We start from the raw sequence: 17,803 nt of genomic DNA on the forward strand, positions 1-17,803 counted from the left end.
CCGAAATACTTATGTTAGACATTTACATTTTATTAATTTAGCGACTTACAGTTAATGCATTCTTAAGATGGCTAGGTGAGACAACCAAATATCTCAGTCATAGTAAGTACATTTTTGTTCAATAAAGTAGCTATCAGGAAAATAGGAAAAAGTCAAGTGCGAGTGTTGGTTCCCTTGGTAATGCCTATAGGCTTTAGCTCAGTGGGCTATCACAGTCTTATGGGGCACAGACGACCAGGCAGTGTTGTGTAAACTCAGTTACTGTCACGAACGTTGACTGATGACTCGTGGAACCAAGGCGCAGCGTGATAAGCGTACATTTTATTTAGTACACAACACACGAACAAAACAACAAAACGAACGATACGTGAAGTCCTGAGGTTACAACAACACAAACCTTTACGGAACAAGATCCCACAAACTAACTGGTGCCAACAGGCTGCCTAAGTATGGTCCCCAATCAGAGACAACAAGCTACAGCTGTCTCTGATTGGGAACCACCCTGGCCAACATAGATCAACACGATCTAGAACAAAAACATAGAAAACTAAACAATGAAAATCCACACCCTGGCTCAACATTTAAGAGTCCCCAGAGCCAGGGCGTGACAGTTACGTAACCCTGTGTTTCTCCCTTCCAGGCAAGTCTCCCTACCTCCCTGCTACAGTAGAGCCCGTCTAACAACAGTTGTAAATGGGATTAGCGCTTCTCTTTATGAGAGTCAACCATCATTCTTTGAGATCCACCTGGCCAGTTAAAGCTGTATTAGAAAGGTGTTTAGCAGAAACAAAGGAAAACATTAAGCTTTTTAATCCCTTAAAGCTGCTTTATGAAATTTAATAAATAAAAAGAGCCTGTGTTTCTAGCTCCACACCAGGGAAATGACTCATGCATATTTCAGCAGTGTGTCTGTCTGTCTGTCTGTCTGCTGTGGCTGAGAGGGGCTTATTGTGGAGCAGGCAGACAACATATCAGACATACCATACCCTCTTCTCACCTCTCTTTTCCTCTGTCTCCTCTTCTCTCTTGTCCTATATGTTCACCCTCTCCTCTTCGTTCACCCTCTCCTCTTCTCTCCTGTCCTCTTCTTTCCCCTCCCCTCTCCTCTCCTCTCCTCTCCATTCACCCTCTCCTCTTCGTTCACCCTCTCCTCTCCTCTCCTCTCCTCTCCTCTCCTCTCCTCTCCTCTCCTCTCCTCTCCTCTCCTCTCCTCTCCTCTCCTCTCCTCTCCTCTCCTCTCCTCTCCTCTCCTCTCCTCTTCGTTCACCCTCTCCTCTTCGTTCACCCTCTCCTCTCCTCTCCACTCTCCTCTCTCCTCTCCCTCCCCTCATGTTTTGCTGGTAATGTCTATTTCCAGACTCCATAAGCTCACTGAACAAATACATTCATCTTCTACAAATCCTTTTCCTGTGGGATAATTCAAAAACCTTTATTTTCTATAAATTTGAAGCAGAATAAGACGCTAATAATCAAAGTGCCAGTAATAACTGTAGTGGGATGTCCACCAACAAGGCTGTCTCTCTGCTACAGAATGTAAATATAGTTCTGCAGTCACCCAGGGTGTGTGTGTGTGTGTGTGTGTGTGCGTGCGTGCGTGTGTATATATGTGTGTGTGTGTGTGTGTGTGTCTGTGAAGCCTGGATGATGCTTGTTCATTAGCCAGTGTATTCCAGTGATGGGGGGCTGCTGAGATACATTTAATTATTAATTGAGAGAAGCTGTCTCACACTAAGCCTAGGACAAATTTTCACTGTAATTAAAAAAGATTCCCAGGTAGCCTTGATAATCACGCCAAACACGCCCGTAGCAGTGAATTAACCACAGTTTTGGTCTGATTTCCGTACGTGCTACACATGCTTATGTTGTCAAGCTGGGTGCTATCTAAGCAGGTTTCTATGCTGCCTGCACCCCAACGAGAGTAAAGCCCCTTCACACTCAGGTCTGGAATAGAAAAGGCTACAAAACAATCCAACCAGCAGTAGCAGGGAATCAGCTGAGCCCATACTAGGGATGGGCATGAGTAATCCAGTACTCGAATGGACGTCAAAGCTCGATCTTTAACCAGAGATTAATTGTTTTCAAATACTGTAAAACTATTTGGTGGAATGTGCTTTGTGGCTGCCTGAAGACAACGTTAATTTGCTTTGACTCTAGTGTTCCATTTGTGCGGTGTACAACAAAAAAATTAACCAAGCCAAGCATCACATAGTTCTTCTCCCTAAATTCCCTTTCGCCCACCGCGTCTCATTCACTTAAGTGCGCACCCAAGCTCCTGTTCGGCATACAGAAATAAATGCCTATAAAAACGTATCTAACTGATGGGATACACGAGCTACATTCCTTGCCAAATGACGACAGTTTTATCACAAATTCAAAATGGACTGGTTGATTGAAGTAGGGCAATATGTGTTCCAACAACGAGCTGCAGTTTTGGAATAATTGCGTCCCGTCTATTTTCTGCTTACGCTACTTTGCTAACTGCTAGTACCATTTTTTATTGGTTAGCCTAGGCTATAACCCCCCTAAACATAGACAGATTCAACTGAAAATAAGCAAAAACATTAGTATGATAAAGACAGAGCATATTTTCATCAGAATAATTAAGCATATGCCTACTCACCAAACAGATGTCGTGGACGTAATTCATCACCATGCAGTGTTCAATGTGGAATTGTTAATCTATTTAGAAAATGCCAAAGAACCGGCAGAATAAAATACACTGAATAAAAATATAAACGTAACATGCAATAATTTCAAAGACTTTACTGAGTTACAGTTCATATAAGGAAATCAGTCAATTGAAATAAATTCATTAGGCTCTAATCTATGGATTTCATGACGGAGCAGGGTCGCAGCCATTGGGTCTGTAAGGGCATAGGCCCACCCACTGGGGAGCTATGCTCAGCCAATCAGAATGAGTTTATCCCCACAAAAGGGCTTTATTACAGACAGAAACACTCCTTAGCAACCCCCCCTCAGACGATACAGCAAGTGAAGAAGCCCGATGTGGAAGGCCTCAGGCAACAGCTCTGGTGGACATTCCTGCAGTCAGCATGCCAGCTGCATGCTCTGTGGCATTGTGTTGTGTGACAAAACTACACATTTTAGAGTGGCCTTTTATTGTCCTCAGCACAAGGTGCACCTGTGTAATGATCATGCTGTTTAATCATCTTCTTGATATGCCACACCTGTCGGGTGGATGGATTATCTTGGCAAACGAGAAATGCTCACTAACAGGGATGCAAACAAATTTGTACACAACATTTGAGATAAATAAGCTTTTTGTGCATTTCTGGAATCTTTTATTTCAGCTCATGAAATATGGGACCAACATAACTGGGACCAATACATTTTTCTAATATTTTTCATATTAAGATATTTAATCATTTTCTGTTCTCCTCTAATTTTAAATCAAGTACTTTTCAAGTACCAACTTGAGAAAAAGTAAGATTTTCAAGGTATCCCAGTACTTACATTTCAGTGTCACATTTTTTGTGTGTATGGAACATTTCTGAGATTTTTTTATTTCAGCTCATGAAACATGGGACCAACACTTTACATGTTGCGTTCATATATTTGTTCAGTATAACTCGAATGTCTGTATCGCCAAATTGAGCCCTGTTTCACTCTGTGAGAATAACTTTTTCCGAAACGAGACTTTCTCATTTGGAAAAATATTCTGTTCTATTTTATTCTGTTCTATTACATCATGTTTTTTTACTATAAAATAGGTGTCTTGACTGTGATAAGGTGTCTTCACTGTCTTGTCTGCTAAATTAACAAAACAAAGCTATGCCATTGCACAGTCATAGGCTTCTTTCTACAAGCAAGCACCACTGCTGAGGTTACTGCCTTTTGAAGATTGTTTTCCACAATATAATATAACCAGTTGATATTACGGTTTCAATAAAGGAATCTTAAATGGCACTTGCTTTTTTATTGACTGAATATACATGTACAGTGCATTCGGAAAGTATTCAGACCCATCGACTTTTTCCACATTTTGTTACATTACAGCCTTATTCTAAAATGGATTAAATAGTTTTTCCCCGCTCATCAATCTACACACAATACCCCAATATCAACTCAAAAACAGGTTTTAGAAATATGTATAACTTTATCAAAAATAAAATGAATAAATATTACATTTACATAAGCATTCAGACCCTTTACTTAGTACTTTGTTGAAGCATTTGGAAGTGATTACAGCCTCGTCTTGGTTATGACGCTACAAGCTTGGCACACCTGTATTTGGGGAGTTTCTCCCATTCTTCTCTGCAGATCCTCTCAAGCTCTGTCAGGTTAGATGGGGAGTGTTGCTGCACAGCTATTTTCAGGTTTCTCCAGAGATGTTCGATCGGGTTCATGTCCGGGCTCTGGCTGGGCCACTCAATGACATTCAGAGACTTGTCCTGAAGCCACTACTCGTTGTCTTGGCTGTGTGCTTAGGGTCGTTGTCCTGTTGGAAGGTGAACCTTCGCCCCAGTCTGAGGTCCAGAGCAGGTTTTCATCAAGGATCTCTCTGTACTTTGCTCTGTTAATCTTTCCCTTGATCCTGACTAATCTCCCAGTCCCTGCCGCTGAAAAACATCCCCACAGCATGATGCTGCCACCACCATGCTTCACTGTAGGGATGGTGCCAGGTTTCCTCCAGACGTGACACTTGGCATTCAGGCCAAAGAGTTCAATCTTGATTTCATCAGACCAGCGAATCTTGTTTCTCATGGTCTGAGAGTCTTTAGGTGCCTTTTGGCAAACTCCAAGCGGGTTGTTATGTGCCTTTTACTGAGGAGTGGCTTCCGTCTGGCCACTCCACCATAAAGGCCTGATTGGTGGAGTGCTGCAGAGATGGTTGTGCTTCTGGAAGGTTCTACCATCTTCACAGAGGAGCTCTGTCAGAGTGGTCACCTCTCTGACAAAGGCCCTTCTCCCCTGATTACTCAGTTTGGCCAGGCGGCCAGCTCTAGGAAGAGTCTTGGTGGTTCCAAACTTCTTCCATTTAAGAATGTTGGAGGCCACCGTGTTCTTGGGGACCTTCAATGCTGCAGACATTTTTCTACCCTTCCTCAGATCTGTGCCTCGACACAATCCTGGCTCGGAGCTCTACGGACAATTCCTTCGACCTCATGGCTTGGTTTATGCTCTGATATGCACTGTCAACAGTGGGACCTTATATAGACAGGTGTGTGCCTTTCCAAATCATGTCCAATCAATTGAATGTACCACAGGTGGACTCCAATCAAGTTGTAGAAACATCTCAAGGATGATCAATGGAAACAGGATGCACCTGAGCTCGATTTCGAGTCTCATAGCAAAGGGTCTGAATACTTATGTAAATAAGGTATTTCTGTTTAGTTTTTTTATATACATTTGCTAACATCTCTAAAAACCTGTTTTCGCTGTGTCATTATGGGGTATTGTGTGTAGACTGTTGAGAGAAAAATTATATTTAATCAATTTTAGAATAAGGCTGTAACGTAACAAAAGGTGGAAAAGGTCAAGGGGTCTGAATACTTTATGAATGCACTGTATATGGGCACATTTTGCAAGTTGGATTTGTTATTTGTAATAATTATGGTCAATTAGGCATTAATGCGCACATATTTTCTTCCAGTGCGGGCCTTTTATTTTGTTGAGTACTCAAACATAAAAAAAATGTCAAATGTCCATCCCTAGGCCATATCTCTCAAACCAACAGGATTGGCCTGGATAATGTTTTCACCGCTCTCTAAAGGAAACAACATGATGGATCCTTGGTTAAGCTTGTTTCTATACTAGAGAATAATACCACCGCTTAAACCTCTTGAATTATAGGGCAAAATGTTGATTTCTGCCTAAATAGACAACGTATTTATTTTTCATTAGATGCCCATAAATAATAACTGGTAATGTTGCATAGTTTTAGAAAGGTCTGGAACTCACCTTTCTGATACAAATAGTTATAAATTGTTGAGGTGTACTCCCTTTGTAAATTGGGCTTGAAATGACTGAAATGCTTTCTAAATATAATAACAATCAAATTATAAACAACTTACTATAAGATTTCACCTTCCTTAATAACTAAAATACAGTGACAGTACAATATTGGAATATTGGCACTATTTCATATAACTGATGACAGAGAATTCTCCTAAATGTCCAAGGTGGTCTTGTATCAATTCTATTAAATTATTTCGTATTTTTTCATGTTGAGAGCTCTAAATCCGGCTGAGAATATCACAGCGAGATTAAACTACTATTGTTGCATCCGCTAGATTCCCGTTTCATATGCACTATTGCAAGTGCAGCTGTGAGTTTCACAGGCACAGGAAATCGTTCCTTTGTCTGGATAGGCCAGAAAATGTGACACGTCACTCCCTATGCAAATGTTGGGTCTGAAACCTGACACTGAAAACTGAGATGAGGCTTTCTGGCACGGGACCCTACGACATTCACAGAGCACTTTGTACACAAAAATGTCAGTCAGAACCGGTCCAGAACCACTCAAAGTCCCCCATATAGGGGACTTAACATCTAAGAGGTTGGCTGTATTTATGTTCACAACTTTATACAATTAGGCATTAATGCGCACATATTTTCTTCCAGTGCGGGCCTTTTATTTTGTTGAGTACTCAAACATAAAAAAAATGTCAAATGTCCATCCCTAGGCCATATCTCTCAAACCAACAGGATTGGCCTGGATAATGTTTTCACCGCTCTCTAAAGGAAACAACATGATGGATCCTTGGTTAAGCTTGTTTCTATACTAGAGAATAATACCACCGCTTAAACCTCTTGAATTATAGGGCAAAATGTTGATTTCTGCCTAAATAGACAACGTATTTATTTTTCATTAGATGCCCATAAATAATAACTGGTAATGTTGCATAGTTTTAGAAAGGTCTGGAACTCACCTTTCTGATACAAATAGTTATAAATTGTTGAGGTGTACTCCCTTTGTAAATTGGGCTTGAAATGACTGAAATGCTTTCTAAATATAATAACAATCAAATTATAAACAACTTACTATAAGATTTCACCTTCCTTAATAACTAAAATACAGTGACAGTACAATATTGGAATATTGGCACTATTTCATATAACTGATGACAGAGAATTCTCCTAAATGTCCAAGGTGGTCTTGTATCAATTCTATTAAATTATTTCGTATTTTTTCATGTTGAGAGCTCTAAATCCGGCTGAGAATATCACAGCGAGATTAAACTACTATTGTTGCATCCGCTAGATTCCCGTTTCATATGCACTATTGCAAGTGCAGCTGTGAGTTTCACAGGCACAGGAAATCGTTCCTTTGTCTGGATAGGCCAGAAAATGTGACACGTCACTCCCTATGCAAATGTTGGGTCTGAAACCTGACACTGAAAACTGAGATGAGGCTTTCTGGCACGGGACCCTACGACATTCACAGAGCACTTTGTACACAAAAATGTCAGTCAGAACCGGTCCAGAACCACTCAAAGTCCCCCATATAGGGGACTTAACATCTAAGAGGTTGGCTGTATTTATGTTCACAACTTTATACTGTGTCAGTGAAATGCAGTCTATGGATAGTGTGTTTATCTTTGGATCCAGAATGGCTATACATAGGCCTATATATCTGAGACAGAGTGTGAAAGTGAGTAATTGAAGATTTTCTTACGCTACAACTACACAACAACAAGGGTACGACGTTCCACCTTTAACAGACCTAAAACTCATAAAAAGCACGTATTGCCATCCTGTAGAAGGTAGAGACAGAGATAGTTCTGACAGGTGTGCTTTACCTTTATTATGTGCTCTATAATGTCCTGGTATGATAGCGGGTGTAAGCTAGCTGCTGCCAACCTGCCATGCTCAGATATCCGACTGTGTCTAATAGACAGGGGATTGGCTGCTCTCTTCTACCAGGTAGCGAGGGATTCAGACTATTGTACTTCCCTCTAGACCTCCCTCCTTCCCTCCAGACCTCCCTCCCGCTCTCCGTCTGCCCCTCTCACCTTGCCGTGTTAAATATTCATAGGCAAACTGGTTTCCTGGGCGAGCAAAGGATGAGAAAGGAAGAGGAGAGGAGGGAGAGGAAGAGGAGTGGAGAGGAGATGAGGAAGGGGAAAGGAGGGAGAGGAAGAGGAAAGGAGGGAGAGGAGAGGGTTTGACAGCTTAATCATGGAGTCAGAGCTGCAGACAGGACAGGTCTTCTCGCTCTCTGCTGCCTCTGGCTGTCACAACCACCTACATGATGTAATCACCTCTCCTCTCCTGACATCCAGCAGACAGAGCAGAGAGAGCAGATAGGGCCATAGAGATACACTGAGGTATAGACTGGAGACAGACAGGTCCATAGAGATACACAGAGGTAGAGAGAGACATAGAGATACACAGAGAGGTAAAGAAGATAGAGACAGGGTGGTAGACATAGAAAGACAGAGAGGACGTTTCAGAGAGGTGAAGAAAGAGAAATACAGAGGCACGGATGGGATCTACCAGACAAAAGGCTGGTATAGAGGAGAGAGGCTATAAAGACAGAGGGAGGAGGTTAGGGCAGGGGTGTCAAACTCATTTTCCCCACAGGCCGCATTTGGTCTTCACCGAGTTCCGGAGAGCCGGACTTAAAATGTGTTATATTTCCTTTATCCATCGCTTTTGGAATTTTGAATCCTCCCTGACTGTCTAGCTTTAGTTTTCGATGACTGTTAGCAAGCTGGACAGAGTGAAGAGACTATAAATGTAGGTCATTGTCATTTCTACACAGTTTCCATTTGGTTTTAGTCATTTCAATGTCGATTGAAAAAATGCAAATCATGTTTTTGGTTTTTTACTCAAACCACCCGCGGGCCAGATTGAATGGACTAACATTGGTTAGAGAGAAGAGTTATTATATTAAAGAGCTACTGGTATGTAGGGAGAGGTTTGAGAGTTCACTTATAGAGCTACTGGGATGTAGGGAGATGTTTGAGAGTTTGTCAAGAGGTAATCTGAACAGACCTAGGTCTTCCAGTATGAATGGACAGTCGTCCACTCTATTCACCCACAGCCACGTTATGTTAGACCCAGCCGTGCTCGTACCAGACATCCCAAATTGAATCCAAATCGTTTCTTTTCACTCACATTGAAAGAGTCAATTATAACTTTCTATGGCCCTTTAGTATTGTGTGAAGTTGGGAATTGAAAAAATATTGAACGTGAGAGAGGTTCCTCAGAGACCAGTGCTATCTCACTCAGTTCTATCCTTTCTCTCTCTAGAGGTCTTGAAATACAACAGACCTGAGAACACACACAGCTTTGTTTTCGTGAAATGTTAGGACTTTTTGGAGTGTAAAAATGTTTGACCATTAAATATCCTATTTTCCATAACCCTAACCCTACCCCTTAACCTATCCCTAACCGTAACCATAACCCCCAAAACCCTAACCCTAAACCTAACCATAACCATAAGCCTAACCCTAAACCTAACCCTAACCCTAACCTTAACCCCAAAACCCTAAAACTAACCCTTAAGCTTAAAATAACATTTGAACAAATTCAGGACCTGAAAAAAGTCCTGACATTTTCCTTCCTTATCAGAACATTCAGGTGAAATGTTAGGACATTGGGGTCCTGATAATGAAAACAAGTACACACACACACACACACACACATCAGGGTTCGTATAGACAGTGGCAAGTGAAATTCAAGGACTTAAGTACTTTTTCAAACACTAATACTTATTTTAAAGTACCATCAATTTGTAATAGTTCATATTATGCAATTGTTTCTAGTCGCCAACAGATGGCAGTATATCGCCACAACCTCATGAAAAAAACCAACTTACTATTCAAATCAAATCATATTGGTCACATACACATATTTAGCAGATGTTATTGCGGATGTAGCAAAATGCTTGTGTTCCTTGCTACAACAGTGCAGTAGTATCTAACAATTCACAACAATACACACCAATCTCAAAGTAAAATAACGGAATTAAGAAATATATAAATATTCGGACGAGCAATGTCAGAGTGGCATTGACTAGAATACATTAGAATACAGTATATACATATGAAATGAGTAAATCAGTATGTAAACATTATTAGAGTGACCAGTGTTCCATTATTAAAGTGACCAGTGATTCCATGTCTATGTACATAGGGCAGCAGCCTCTAAGGTGCAGGGTTGAGTAACCGGGTGTAGCCGGCTAGTGACAGTGACTAAGTTCAGGGGAGGGTACTGGGTGGAGGCCGGCTAGTGTTGGCTATTTAATAGTCTGATGGCCTTGAGATAGAAGCTGTTTTTCAGTTTCTCGGTCCCAGCTTTCATGCACCTGTACTGACCTCGCCTTCTGGATGATAGCGGGGTGAACAGGCCATGGCTCGGGTGGTTGATGTCCTTGATGATCTTTTTGGCCTTCCTGTAACATTGGGTGCTGTAGGTGTCCTGTAGGGCAGGCAGTGTGCCCCTAGTGATGCGTTGGGCAACCCGCACCACCCTCTGGAGAGGGCTGCGGTTGCGGGCGGTGCAATTGACGTAAATACAGCCCGACAGGATGCTCTCAAATCAAATAAAATTTTATTTGTCACATGAGCCGAATACAACAGGTGTAGACCTTACAGTGAAATGCTTACTTACAAGCCCTTACCCAACAATGCAGTTTTAAGAAAAATAAAATGCAGTTTTAAGAAAAATAAGTGTTAAGTAAAGAATATAAAAATTAAAAATAATTAAAGAGCAGCAGTAAAATAAAAGTAGCGAGGCTATATACAGGGGGTACTGGTACAGATGCAATGTGTAGGGGCACAGGTTAGTCGAGATAAGAGGTAGTATGTACATGTAGGTAGAGTTAAAGTGACAATGCATAGATAATAAACAGAGAGTAGCAGCAGCGAAAAAGAGGGGGTGGGAACAATGCAAATAGTCCGGGTAGCCATGATTAGCTGTTCAGGAGTCTTATGGCTTGGACCTAGACTTGGCGCTCCGGTACCGCTTGCCGTGCGGTAGCAGAGAGAACAGTCTATGACTAGGGTGGCTGGAGTCTTCGACAATTTTTAGGGCCTTCCTCTGACACCGCCTGGTATAGAGGTCCTGGATGGCAGGAAGCTTGGCCCCAGTGATGTACTGGGCCGAACGCACTACCCTCTGTAGTGCCTTGCGGTCGGAGGCCGAGCAGTTGCCATACCAGGCAGTGATGCAACCAGTCAGGATGTCCTCGATGGTGCAGCTGTATAACTTTGAGGATCTGAGGACCCATGCCAAATCTTTTCAGTCTCCTGAGGTGGAATAGACTTTGTCATGCCCTCTTCACAACTGTCTTGGTGTGTTTGGACCATGATAGTTTGTTGGTGATGTGGACACCAAGGAACTTGAAGCTCTCAACCTGCTCCACTACAGCCCCGTCGATGAGAATGGGCGCGTGCTCGGTCCTCTTTTTCCTACAGTCCACAATCTCTCCTTTTTCTTGATCACGTTGAGGGAGAGGTTGTTATCCTGGCACCACACGGCAGGGTCTCTGTAAGCTGTCTCATCGTTGTCGGTGATCAGGCCTACCACTGTTGTGTTGTCGGCAAACTTAATGATGGTGTTGGAGTCGTGCCTGGCCATGCAGTCATGGGTGAACAGAGAGTACAGGAGGGAACTGAGCACGAACCCCTGAGGGGCCCCCGTGTTGAGGATCAGCGTGGCAGATGTGTTGTTACCTACCCTTACCACCTGGGGACGGCCCGTCAGGATGTCCAGGAGGGAGGTGTTTAGTCCCAGGGTCCTTAGCTTAGTGATGAGCTTTGAGGGCACTATGGTGTTGAACGCTGAGCTGTAGTTAATGAATAGTACTCTCACGTAGGTGTTCCTTTTGTCCAGGTGGGAAAGGGCAGTGTGGAGTGCAATAGAGATTACATCATCTGTGGATCTGTTGGGCCGGTATGCAAATTGGAGTGGGTCTAGGGTTTCTGGGATAATGGTGTTGATGTGAGCCATGACCAGCCTTTCAAAGCACTTCATGGCTACAGACGTGAGTGCTACGGGTCGGTAGTCATTTAGGCAGGTTACCTTAGTGTTCTTGGGCACAGGGACTATGGTGGTCTGCTTGAAACATGTTCGTATTACAGACTCAGTCAGGGAGAGGTTGAAAATGTCAGTGAAGACACTTGCCAGTTGGTCAGCGCATGCTCTGAGTACACATCCTGGTAATCCGTCTGGCCCTGCGGCCTTGTGAATGTTGACCTGTTTAAACGTCTTACTCACATCGGCTACGGAGAGCGTGATCACACAGTCATCCGGAACAGCTGATGCTCTCATGCATGCTTCAGTGTTGCTTGCCTCGAAGCGAGCATAGATGTAATTTAGCTCGTCTGGTAGGCTTGTGTCACTGGGCAGCTCGTGGCTGTGCTTCCCTTTGTAGTCTGTAGGAGTTTGCAAGCCCTGCCACATCCGACAAGTGTCGGAGCCGGTGTAGTACGATTCAATCTTAGTCCTGTATTGACACTTTGTCTGTTTGATGGTTCGTCGGAGAGCATAGCGGGATTTCTCATAAGCGTCCGGGTTAGAGTCCCGCTCCTTGAAAGCAGCATCTCTACCCTTTAGCTCAGTGCGAATGTTGCCTGTAATCCATGGCTTCTGGTTGGGGTATGTACGTACGGTCACTGTGGGGACGACGTCATCGATGCACTTATTGATGAAGCTAGTGACTGATGTGGTGTACTCCTTAATGTCATCGGAAGAATCCCGGAACATATTCCAGTCTGTGCTAGCAAAACAGTCCTGTAGCTTAGCATCTGTTTCATCTGACCACTTCTTTATTGACTGAGTCACTGGTGCTTCCTGCTTTAGTTTTTGTTTGTAAGCAGGAACCAGGAGGATAGAGTTATGGTCAGATTTGCCAAATGGAGGGTGAGGGAGATCTTTGTACGTGTCTCTGTGTGTGGAGTAAAGGTGGTCTAGAGTTTTTTTTCCTCTGGTTGCACATTTAACATGCTGGTAGAAATTAGGTAAAACGGATTTAGGTTTCCCTTCATTAAAGTCCATGGCCACTTGGAGCGCCGCCTCTGGATGAGCATTTTCCTGTTTGCTTATGGCCTTATACAGCTCATTGAGTGCGGTCTTAGTGCCAGCATCAGTTTGTGGTGGTAAATAGACAGCTACGAAAAATATAGATAAAAACTCTCTTGGTAAATAGTGTGGTCTACAGCTTATCATGAGATACTCTACCTCAGGCGAGCAAAACCTCGAGACTTCCTTAATATTAGATTTCATGCACCAGCTGTTGTTTACAAATATACACAGACCGCCACCCCTTGTCTTACCGGAGGCAGCTGTTCTATCTTGCCGATGCAGTGTATATCCCGCCAGCTGTATGTTATCCATGGCGTCATTCAGCCACGACTCGGTGAAACATAAGATATTACAGTTTTTATTGTCCCGTTGGTAAGATATCCGTGATCGTAGTTTGTCTATTTTGTTATCCAATGATTGTACGTTGGCTAATAGGACTGATGGTAGAGGCAGATTACCCACTTGCCGTCGGATCCTTACAAGGCACCCGACCTACGTCGTAACTCAGCACAATCTTTGAAATTGTTGCATGTTGCATTTATGTTTTTGTTCAGTGTACATAATATTAAATTGTTTAGGTCCCACAGGCTGTCCCAACACATAATGACATGAATTTTGACATTTACATTACATTTTCGTCATTTAGCAGACGCTCTTATCCAGAGCGACTTACAAATTGGGGCATTCACCTTATGATAGCCAGTGGGCCAACCAGTTTACAATATATTATTATTATTAATATTTTTATTTTTTTGGGGGGTGGGGTAAGGGCAGGTAGAAGGATTACTTTATCCTATCCCATGTATTCCTTAAAGAGGTGGGGTTTCAAGTGTAAAAGGCCCTTAGTTGACTCTAAAATGTTGAATTCTATACCCATTTGAAGATAAACAAGTTATTAATGTGTTTGATAGATTAAAGACTCTCTCAGGGAACCCTATTTAAATTTTAGGGGACCCCACATGGGTCCCGGGCTTGAAGTTTGGGAACCACTGTACTGCTAACCTCTCTCCCTGCTTGCTTTAATGCTTCCCCTCTCTGTGTATCTCCTTTGCCTCCTTCATTGCAAACGGACTCACCACTGTCTGTCTCACTACTTTCTATAAAGAAAAGGTATTTTGTTATGAGAACTTATAGTAGCCCATATTTTGATTATAGCTAGCTTAATTTCAGTCAACTGCTCCTGCTGAGGTCAGGCTCCGTACAACGTTAGCTTCTAACTTCATCCTTCTAGCCAGCTAGTTATAGCTAGTTACCTGGCTAATAGCCAGAGCCCTTAAGCTACCTAGCTAGCTAGACATCTGACTGAAATATCAGCAACTATTTAACAGTTGTACACTCATTCTCCGAGAGTCAGGGGGGTTTGTTTGGGGGATGTCTGTTGACATGGCAGGAGTCGAGGGATGTTAAAAGAATTCCCACTGTCAGCGGCGTCTCTCTGCTACTTGCCACTGTAGGTCTGGGCTGAGGTAGTCCGTTTCACCTCTCGGCCTATGTCGTGGGTGGAGTTTCCCATTGGACAGAGTGGTGAATGAATGCTTTGCTAACAACGCAAATCCGGGGGAGCAGACGAACATAACGAGCATACATTAATCATTCATGATTACACTCGTTAGCAGAGGTAGGTGCGATTAGAACTCAGATCAATAAGCTTTCTGAGCGTTGATCAATGCTGGGAACGCAATAAGTAGGTAGACAATCATTAACAAAATAAAAAAGGTGAGTAAATGCTATTTCACAAATAAAAAAGGTGGCTACATCCCTGGTTGGGTCTGGCAAAACCCATTCATAAACATCAATATCCTGCCAGGCAGGCTTGAATCTACATTTGCCCGGCATTTTTGCTATCAATGTGATGTTTGGCGGCACCTAATCAGTCAGTTCTGTACCTGCCTGGCTGAGTGGCAGTGTGGGTGGAATGAGCGAGCTCGCCTGGCATCCAGAGCGCGAAACACGTGAGGAAATAAAACTCGGTAGTCTGCCTGGAAATTAATTCACAAGACCAATACATTTTTCTAATATTTACATATTAACATATTTTATCATTTTCTGTTCTCCTCTCATTTTAATTCAAGTACTTTTCAAGTACCAACTTCAGAAAATGTCAGATTTTCAAGGTATTCTAGTACTTGAATTTCAGAGTGCCAAATTACTTTAAGTACCTCAAGCACCTTGTGCGAACCCTGACACACACACACACACTCTCTCTCTCTCTCTCTCTCTCTCTCTCTCTCTCTCTCTCTCTCTTACCCCATTCATGGGATAGGTCTTCCATCCCAGCTCTCCCAAAACAGAGGTGGTGTCCAGCAGTACCACTGAAATAGAACAGGAGAGAGAAACACAACTATTAGCATAATGTTGATATACATAGTTCGCTATTTCCGCCTCAGTAATTGAAATATAGCTCATAAATGTTCTCATTTAGACTTTTGTATCTTAACAAAAATGAGTTTTTCCCCAAGATGAATATTTGTGGCGGGTCCATTTCAGTAAAGCATTATTTCAGAGCTGAACAGCACAATTTAGGCCTGATAGAGTTTGCTTGCAGCACCAGATAAGATTACAAATACCCGTCCCTCCGTCCTAAACCATTTCAGTGTAATATCCAGCTATTTATTGTGAATGGGTCACTGTAATTCATGTACATTATGTATACAGTAGATACAGCATGCACATTTGATCACATTTGCGTGGATTCTGATAGATTCTATTGATAGCTTAAATACTTTGAAATACCAGTAACTTTATTCGTGAAAAGTTATTCATCTTTACATACTTGTTGATTTTAGCTGAGTGGAATGTCACTCTCAGGATCTTTCAGGGTTATTCTATTGAGGCTTATCACTTTGTCAATATTACAAGTTCACTGCTTCCAGGCAGCATCATTGTGAACTTGAGTCTGACAAAATATTATAGTTCTAAAACATCTTTCCATCTCTGTCTCTCTCAAGGACAGAAAGCTAAATAATTCAGGATCAGATGTCATTAGGCAAACTTCACTTTTATAAAGACTAGAATAATACTCTCAGTCTTTCTGAGCAGAGGGTGGATGGATTAGAGGTGTAACCTTCAACGTCACACATTAATTTTCTGTATCTTATAAGAATCTGTGTTTTAACATTATCTGTGTTCTCTGTCTCTCCTCTAAAAGTGATGTAACCTTAACTGCAGAATCTAAACATGATATAGACGCATCAACATGGTTATTACCATACATTAGCAGACAAGGGAGAATTCCCATGATTGTGAGTGTCAAGCCAGTGTATTTGACAGAGCATTTCTGACAAAAACTGTCCAACCAGTTCATAAGCCTGTGTGTGTTGTCAGTGTGTGTGTGTGTTTCAGGCTGTAAGACGTCTGTGTGCTACCACGTATGTGTCAGTCATAATAAGCTGAATGCTCTTTTCACTGCTTCTCCCAGTGAGCAAGCCAGCCAGCCAGCCACCCAGCAGCCCACCCACCCAGCCAACCACCCATCCATCCAGCCACCCACCCAGCCACTCAGCCATCCATCCTGCCACCCAGCCATCCAACCCACCTACCCAGCCAACCACCCAGCCATCCATCCATCCACCCATCCAGCCACCCACCCACCCAGCCATCCAACCGACCCAGCCAACCACCCAGCCACACATCCATCCAGCCAGCCACCCAGCCACCCAGCCAGCCAGTCAGCCAGCCAGCCAGCCAGCCAGCCAGCCAGCCAGCCAGCCATCCAGCCATCCAACCCACCTACCCAGCCAGCCACCCAGCAACCCATCAGCCTCACTGCAGTGACAGACAATACACCATCTGCCCTGGATCAGGCAAGGGGCTGTGGCACAACCACCACCGTAACAGTATGGAGAGCACCAGGATAGGAATGGATGGATTTATCAACATCAACAAAAGCACAGTGGCAAAGAAGCAATAAAAGCAGATACCAGGAACACTGGCGTTTAGAGATACTTTAAGCTTCACTGCAACAATAGGCAGATCTATGCCAAAAAGCTGTATCAAACGAGCCAGCAGGTAGCATAGAACTCTGGGCCAGAGCCTAGTGTGTGTGTGTGTGTGTGTGTGTGTGTGTGTGTGTGTGTGTGTGTGTGTTCGTTGATTTTCCTGTATACTGTATAAGGCAATTACTGCATGCTCTATGCTAAGTGAGACAGTGCATGTTCAGAGTTCAAAATAAAACATGGTCTATACTATAACAGGATAATTAATAGAAAAACACATTTGGAGTTCTGTGTCTGCATGGTACAATACCGTCACTCTGCCAGCCATACATAATAGTTTATATGGCAATGCCGCGGTGAGATGGGTTGGCTGACTGCACTCACACATCGACTTAACATTTCTGTCTGCACCACGCTCCACTACACTGGAGTGCTACGATGTTAAACGTTGGTTTCATTAATTTCATGCATATTTTGTTTAAACAAATGAAATGCTGGTCTCATCAGCCTCCCCTGAGCGCTCATTCAGGCATAAGAAATGAAGAGATGGAGGAGGAGGAGATAGAGGAGGAGAGGGAAAATGAGATAAGGGAGGAGGAGGAAGAGGAGGATGATAGGGAGATTGAAGAGGAGGGGGTATATCAGAACCTGCTGGGAACATATGAATGACATAGGAACTATGTGCTACTGCATATAAATGGTAACATGAAAGGTATGTATGTACAGCATGTTAATGGTAAAGCTACTATATGAAAGCTGTACTATATGAAAGCTGTACTATATGAAAGCTGTACTATATGAAATCAATACTATACTATATGAAAGCAATACTAGATTAAAGCTATACTAAATTAAAGCAATACTATATGAAA

At 42.8% G+C, this 17,803-nt stretch overlaps 1 protein-coding gene across 1 annotated transcript in view; it reads right to left on the reverse strand.

Annotated features, from left to right (window-relative positions):
- The window catches only part of LOC311116294 (ephrin type-A receptor 6-like), a gene marked incomplete at both ends in the record, with an annotated part of 185,605 nt that extends 168,342 nt beyond the window's left edge, over nt 1-17,263 (reverse strand). The window contains 2 exons of the mRNA XM_084191397.1: nt 15,244-15,308; nt 17,242-17,263. Of these exons, the coding sequence (XP_084047523.1) occupies nt 15,244-15,308; nt 17,242-17,263 (87 nt within the window). The remainder of the gene's footprint in view (nt 1-15,243; nt 15,309-17,241) is intronic.
- Nucleotides 17,264-17,803: the final 540 nt, after the last annotated feature.

The sequence above is a fragment of the Coregonus lavaretus genome (genome assembly GCF_964263955.1).
Source record: "Coregonus lavaretus genome assembly, contig: HAP1_SCAFFOLD_277, whole genome shotgun sequence".
NCBI classification, from domain to species: domain Eukaryota; kingdom Metazoa; phylum Chordata; class Actinopteri; order Salmoniformes; family Salmonidae; genus Coregonus; species Coregonus lavaretus.